General features: G+C 63.2%; 1 protein-coding gene across 1 annotated transcript in view; it reads left to right on the top strand.

Annotated features, from left to right (window-relative positions):
* LOC113962858 (histone deacetylase 5-like) overlaps positions 1-7,133 on the top strand; it is a 22,123-nt gene extending 14,990 nt beyond the window's left edge. Inside the window, 14 exon segments of the mRNA XM_027673640.1 lie at positions 87-237; positions 1,516-1,649; positions 1,733-1,853; positions 2,593-2,642; positions 2,717-2,824; positions 3,915-3,970; positions 4,081-4,168; positions 4,256-4,375; positions 4,467-4,564; positions 5,310-5,428; positions 5,508-5,572; positions 5,574-5,642; positions 5,838-5,922; positions 6,912-7,133. Of these exon segments, the coding sequence (XP_027529441.1) occupies positions 87-237; positions 1,516-1,649; positions 1,733-1,853; positions 2,593-2,642; positions 2,717-2,824; positions 3,915-3,970; positions 4,081-4,168; positions 4,256-4,375; positions 4,467-4,564; positions 5,310-5,428; positions 5,508-5,572; positions 5,574-5,642; positions 5,838-5,922; positions 6,912-7,126 (1,479 nt within the window). The 3' untranslated portion in view covers positions 7,127-7,133.
* Positions 7,134-7,361: the final 228 nt, after the last annotated feature.

The raw sequence follows: 7,361 nt of genomic DNA, 5'->3' as shown, positions 1-7,361 counted from the left end.
CCCCGTTCCCTGCCATGACTCATCCCCCATCCCCCCCCTTGGCCGTGGGGGCTGATGGGAGGTCATGTTGGGGTCTCCTTCCCCAGGTGTACCCCGAGGCACCGCTGCAGCTTTACCCCACGCCCCCCCTGGGGGTCCTGGCACTGTCCCACCCGGCCCTCACCCGCACCCAGTCGTCCCCTGCCAGCGTCAAGCCCCCCGTGCCTGAGGGGCCCCCCAAGCACCTCTTCACCACAGGTATGGGGGCAACAGGGGTCGGGGTCCCTCTGTCCCCTGGGGGCCCTCTGTCCCTTGGGGTCCCACATCCCTCAGGGTGCTCCTGTCCCATGAGGTGTCACCTGTCCCATGGGACCCCCCCCGGCCCTGTGTCCCATGGGTGCCCCATCCCATGGTAGACCCCAGGGATGTCTGTATCCCCCCACCCCGAGTGTCCCATTCCTTGATGCAGTTGGGGGTGACCCTGTCCAATGGGGTTCCCAGTCTCTCGGGGTGTTTGGGGTCCCCCTGTCCCCAGGGGATGGGGTTGTTCCCCATCCTTCAGGGTGCCCATGTGCCATGGGCCCCTCTCCCAGATGGTTTCCCGTCCCTCAGGGTGTCTGGGATTCTCCCTGTCCCGTGGGATCCCCCTATCCCCTGGGGTTCCTAATACCTCAAGGTGCCCAGGTGTCCTCATATCCCATGGAATCCTCCTGTTCTGGGGTTCCCAATTGCTTGGGGTACCCGTGGGCTTTCCCTGTCCCTTGGGGTTCCTATTCCCTTGGGTTGCCCAGGGATCCTCCCACAGATTCCCCCTGTCCCTTGGGGTTCCCAATTGCTCAGGGTGCCCAAGGGCCCCCATATCCTACGGGATCCCCCTTATTCCATGGGTTCCTCCTGTCCCTTGGGGTTCCCAATCCCTTCGGGTGCCCAGGGTTACCGTATTCTACAGATTCCCTGTCCCTTGGGATTCCTAATTGCTCAGAGTGCCTAGGGTCCTCCTATTCTACAGGTTCTCCCTGTCCCCTGGGTTTCCCAATCCCTTGGGGTGCCCAGGGTTCCCCTATTCCATGGGTTCCCCCTGTCACTTTGGGTTCCCAATCCCTTGGGGTGCCCAGGGTTCCCCTATTCCACAGATTCTCCCTGTCCCTTGGGATTCCCATTTGCTCAGGGTGCCCAGGGTTCCCCTAATCCACAGATTCCTCCTGTCTCCTGGGGTTCCCAATCCCTTGGGGTGCCCGGGGTTCCCGTATTCCATGGGCTTCCCCTGTCCCCTGGGTTGCCAAATCCCTTGGCGTGCCCAGGAGTCCTTCTATTCCACAAATTCCCTGTCCCATGGGATTCCCAGTTGGTCAGGGTGCTCAGGGGTCCTCCTATTCCACAGATTCCCCCTATTCCCTGGGGTTCCCAGTCCCCCGGGGTGCCCAGGGGACCCCCAATCCCATGGGATCCCTCCATCCCCTGGGGTGCCCATGTCCCTCAGTGCCCCAGCCCTGGGGGGGGTGCCGGGGTCCGGTGCCAGGCGTGCTGCTGGCACAGGTGTGGTGTACGACACGTTCATGCTGAAGCACCAGTGCACCTGCGGGAACACCACGATCCACCCGGAGCACGCCGGCCGCATCCAGAGCATCTGGTCCCGGCTCCAGGAGACCGGCCTGCTTGGGAAGTGTGAGGTGAGGGGAGCACCCCATGTCCTGGAGGAGGGCTGGGGTTTGCTTGGAGAGAGGGGGGCTCACCCCTGTGCCCCCTTTGCCAGCGCATCCGAGGCAGGAAGGCGACGCTGGAGGAGATCCAGACGGTGCACTCAGAGCACCACGCGCTGCTCTACGGCACCAGCCCCCTCAACCGCCAGAAACTGGACAGCAAGAAGCTGCTGGGTGGGTGTTGGGGGGGCCCTGGATGCCTGGGACCCCCATCTTTTGGAACTGGGGTCACCCTGTACCCCCTATTCCTTTGGATCTGTTCCCTGGGGTGCCCTGTCCCTTTAGATGTCCAGGAGAGCCCGTGTCCAGTGAGGTGTCCTTATGCCATGGGATGGCCCAACTCTTAGGTGTCCCAGGAGTCCCCAGTCCCATGGGATTCTTCTGTACCCTGGGGTTCCCAATCCTTTGGAGTGGCTGGAGTTCCCCCCATCCAATGGGTTTCTCTTGTCCCCTGGGGTTTTCAATCCTTTGGGGGGCTCAGAGGTCCCCATATCCCATGGAATCCCCCTGTCTTATGGGGTTCCCAATTGTTTGGGGTGCTCAGAGGTCCCCCTGTCCCATGGGATCCCCAGGAGTCCCCCTATCCCATGGGATCCCTCTGTCCTCTGGGGTTCCCCATCGTTTCAGGTGCTCAGAGGTCCCACTAACCCATGGAATTCTCCTGTCCCCTGGGGTTCATAATGCTTTGGGCTGTCCATGGGATTCCTCAGTGCCATGGGATCCCCCAGTCCCATGAGATCCCTCTGTCCCATGGGGTTCCCAGTCCTTTGGGCTGCCTAGGGGCATCCCTGTCCCATGGGGTACCCCTGTCCCCTCCAGTTCCCGATCCTTTGGGGTGCCCAGGGATGCCCCTATCCCCTGGGATACCCCTATCCCCGCTGTCCCCATCCCACCACACCGCTCCACCCCTCAGGTCCCATCACGCAGAAGACATATGCGGTGCTACCATGCGGGGGCATCGGGGTGAGTCTGGGGGCATGGAGGGGGGGTGTCCCCGGGGTGGGCTGGCCCCACTGATCCCCGGTGTCCCCCCCCAGGTGGACAGTGACACGGTGTGGAATGAGCTGCACTCGTCGAGCGCAGTGCGCACGGCCGTGGGCTGCCTGCTCGAGCTGGCCTTCAAAGTGGCTGCGGGCGAACTCAAGGTGAGCGTGGTCTTGCACACTTACCTGGGCTGTGACAGTCCCTGTGCACACTCGTGTGCATGTGTGTTGCCTTGCACACTCACCTGGGGTGTGATAGTCCCTGTGCGCACTCCTGTGTGTGTGTGTGCTGCCTTCACGGTCATCTGGGATGTGACAGTCCTCGTACGCACTCGTGTGTATGTATGCTCCTTGCACACTCATCTGGGCTGTGGCAGTCCCTGTGCACACTCAACTGAGATGTGACAGCCCTTGTGCAAGCTTGTGTGTGTGGACTTGCACGCTCACCTGGGCTGTGACACTCGTGCACGTGTGTGCTCCTTGCACACTCACTTGGGGTGTGACAGTCCCTGTGCACGCTCCTCTGTGTGTGCCTGTGTTGCGTTGCACACTCATCTGAGGTGTGACAGTCCCTGTGCACACTTGTTTGTGTGTGTTGCCATCTTGCACACTCCCCTGAGGCAAGATGGTCCTTGTGCAAGGCTGAGCACGCATGTGCTGTTCTCTTGCACACTCCCCTGAGCGCAGGGTTCCTTGTGCCAGCTCGTGTGCAGACGTGCTGCCTTCTTGCATGTGTCCCTCCCTGTGCCACACGTGTCTCTCTCCCCTCACCACTCCTGTTCCTCTGTCCTATGCGTATCCTTCTGTCTCACACGTGTCGTTCTGTGTCCCACAAGTGCCTCTGTCCCACACATCTCTCTATCCCCATGCCACTTGTCCTTGTGTGTCCCCACACCACTTGTTCCTCTGTCCCACGTGTCCCTTTGTGTCCCTGCACCACACGTCCCTTTGTGTCCCACACATGTCCCTTTGTGTCCCACACCTTCCTCTGTGTCCCCAGCCCACGTGTGTCCCTCTGTCACCACACTACGTGTCCCTGTGTGTCCTTAAACCACTCCTCAGCATCGCAGTCGCAGAATATTCTGAGTTGGAAGGACCTACAAGGATCATCGAATCCAACTCTTCAGTGGATGGCCCTGTGTGTTCCACTCTGTCCCACACATCTCCCTGTGTCCCATGCATGTTCCATTGTCCCTGTGTCCCACACGTGTCCCTGTCTGTCCCTCACACATCCCTCTCTCTGTCCCCACAGAACGGCTTCGCAGTCATCCGCCCCCCGGGCCACCACGCCGAGGAGTCCACAGCCATGTGAGTGTGGGGACAGCTCTGGGACCCCCGCCCAGGGAGGGACCCCACGGTGTCCTGGGGGTCACCCCACCACTGAATGTCCCCTGTCCCTCGTCCTCTTTTGTTCCCAGGGGCTTCTGCTTCTTCAACTCAGTGGCCATCTCAGCCAAGCTGCTGCAGCAGCGGCTCAGCGTGGGCAGGATCCTCATCGTGGACTGGGTAGGGGGGGCAGGGGGACCCCCCCGCGAGTGATGGGGACCCCATGGGTGGGCGGAGGGATCCCTGACATCACGGGTTTCCCCCCAGGACATCCACCATGGGAATGGGACCCAGCAGGCCTTCTACAGTGACCCCCACGTGCTCTACATCTCCTTGCACCGCTACGACGACGGCAACTTCTTCCCGGGCAGTGGGGCCCCTGAGGAGGTACAAGGGTGTTTGGGGGAGGGGTGGGGATCCCCCTGTGTCCCCCTGGCCCTGGATGTGGCACAGGGGGTCACCTGTGGCTGTGCCTCAGGTGGGCAGTGGGCTGGGAGTGGGCTACAACATCAACATCGCCTGGACTGGCGGCGTGGACCCCCCGATCGGGGACGTGGAGTATCTGACTGCCTTCAGGTGGGGGTCTGGGCAGGGGCCTGAGCCTTTGGGGGGGTCCCTGGGCTCGAGGGGAGTTGCTGGATCCAGGTGAGAGGGTCTCCATGTCCTTGGGGGGGGGGTCTGTACCCTGAGGAAGGTCCCTGCGCCCTTGGGGGGGTCCTTGTGCCCTTAGGGGGGGTCTCTACATCTTGGGAAGAGGGTTCCTGCACCCCTTTAGTGGGGTCTATGTCCTGGGGGGTCTTTATGCCCTTGGGGGGGGGGGTCCTGCATCCTTGAGGAAGGTGTCCCTGTGGAGGAAGGTCCCTGTGCCCTTGAGGGGTTTCCGCATCCTGGGAGGGGTGTGTCACCATGTCCTTGAGGAGGGGTCCTTGCACCCCAGGGAGTTCTGGGGGGGGGTCCTCATGCCCCTGGGGGGGGTCCCTACAGCCCAGGGGGATCCCCATGTCCTGGGGGAGGTTCTCTGTACCCTTGGGGTGGTCCCCCTGTCCTGGAAGGGGTCACTGCATCCCAGAGGATTGCCATGTCCTGGGGGAGGACCCTGCACCCTGGGGGTTCCCTACACCTTGGGGAGGGTCCCTGCACTCCTGGGGGGTTCCCCACACCCCAGAGGGGATCCCTGTGTCCTGGAGGGGGTTCCCAAACCCCAGAGGATCCCTGTGTCCTGGGGGTTCCTTGTACCCTGGGAAGGATCCTTGCACCTCAAGGGGCTCCCCACAGCCCTGGGGGGGGTCCCCTTGCCCCTGGCTGACCCTGTGCCCCCCAGGACGGTGGTGATGCCCATCGCCAAGGAGTTCTCCCCAGACCTGGTGCTGGTCTCTGCCGGCTTCGACGCCGTCGAGGGCCACCTGTCCCCGCTCGGTGGCTACTCTGTCACCGCCAAGTGTGAGTGGGGTCCGGGGGCGTCCCGGGCTGGGGAGGCTGGCTCAGCCACCCCTCACCCCCCCCTCTCCGGTGCCCCCAGGTTTCGGGCACCTGACGAAGCAGCTGATGATGCTGGCGGGGGGCCGGGTGGTGCTGGCCCTGGAGGGGGGGCCACGACCTGACGGCCATCTGCGACGCCTCCGAGGCTTGTGTCTCCGCCCTGCTCGGCTTGGAGGTACGGTGGGGACCCCCTCAATCCCTGGGGACCCCACCTGGGGGCAGGGTGTATTGAGGTGCCCACCCCGTGTTGTGCCTCAGTTTCCCCGCATGGGTTGGTGAGGGGCTGGGGTTCCGTCCCTGCTCTCTCTGAGGGGGATTTGGGGGTGCTGGTGGCAGTTTTGGGTGACTGATGTGTGTCCCCTCTCCCCAGCTGGAGCCCCTGGATCCGTCCTTGCTGCAGCAGAAGCCAAATGTGAATGCGGTGGCCACACTGGAGAAGGTCATCGAGATCCAGAGTGAGAACGGGGGGCAGGGGCAGATCCTGATGGGATCCCCTGGGGGGTCCTCAGGGCTGATTCTATCTTGGGGGGGCACAGAAGAGTCACTGGGGGACCCCAGCAGGGGGGCCCTGGGTTTGTCCTTGCTGTGGAAGGAGCTTGAGAGTCTCCAGTGCTACCACTGGAATCCTGAGCGGGTCCCCAGGGCTCTCTCTCTTTTGAGGGGGACCGAGAAGGGTCCCTAGGGCTGTCCCTGACATGGGGGTCTTGAGGGTGCCCAGGATCTGTCCCAGCATGGGGTTCCTGGGAGTCCTCCGGGTCTGTCCCTGCTGTGGGAGTCTCAGGGGTCCCCTGGGTCTATCTCAACTGTTGGGGTCTCATGGGTCCCCTGGGTTTGTTCCAGTCCTGGGGGTCCCCCGGGTCTGTCCCTGCCATGGGGGTCCCCTGGGTCTGTCCCAGCCATGGGGTTCCTGGGGATCCCTCGGGTCTGTCCCAGCTGTGTGGGTCTTGGTGGTCCCCTGGGTCCATCCCAGCTGTTGGAGTCTCAAGAGTCCCCTAGGTCCGTTCCAGTCCTGGGGGTCCCCTGAGTCCATCCCATCCATGGGATCCCTGGGGGTCCTCTGGGTCTGTCTCTGCTGTGGGAGTCTTAGGGGTCCCCTTGGTCCATCTCAGCCATGTGGTGCCTGGGGGTCTCGTGAGTCTGTATCAGTCTTGGGGGTCCCCAGGGTCCCTTGTAGCCTTGGGAGTCCCCTGGGTCCATCTCAGCCATGGGAGTGTCGGGGGTCCCCTGGGTCTGTCTCAGCCATGGGAGTGTCGGGGGTCCCCTGGGTCTGTCTCAGCCCTGGGGTTCTTGGGAGTCCCCCAGGTCCATTGCAGCCCTGGGGGTCCCCTGAGTCTATCTCAGCCATGTGGTCCCTGTTCCCTGGGTCTATCTCAGCCACGGGGTCCCTGGGGGTCCCCTGACCTGTCCAAGCCCGGGGTGTCCCCTGTCACACTGCCCCCGGCAGGCAAGCACTGGGGGTCCGTGCGGCGTTTTGCGGCGGCCGTGGGCAGGTCCTTGCTGGAGGCCCAGCGCAGGGAGGCCGAGGAGGCCGAGACGGTGACGGCCATGGCCCTGCTCTCGGTGGGCGCCGAGCAGGCCGGGGGAGACCCCCAGCCCAGGTATGGCCCCTGGGGATCCCGCTGGGTGTGCAGACACACGGGTCATGGGGTGTGTCACTAGGGTGGGCATGGAGCCACACGTGTGTGTTCAGGGGAGACACACATCACTGGGGTGGGCATGGAGCCACATTGTGTCAGGGGGGGCTGCATGTTCCCTTGGAAATTTGCATGGATCCGTGTGTGTCCTTGGGGGACACATGTCCCTGGTGGGGTACATGGGGCCACATGTGTCATTGTGGGGAGGGACACATGTCCCTGGGGTGTGATGGAGCTACATGTGTGTGTGTTCAGGGGGG

The sequence above is a fragment of the Neopelma chrysocephalum genome, unplaced genomic scaffold (assembly GCF_003984885.1).
Source record: "Neopelma chrysocephalum unplaced genomic scaffold, ASM398488v2 Primary Assembly neopelma1_185596, whole genome shotgun sequence".
NCBI lineage: Eukaryota > Metazoa > Chordata > Aves > Passeriformes > Pipridae > Neopelma > Neopelma chrysocephalum.
This window is presented reverse-complemented; position numbering and strand designations above follow the sequence as displayed.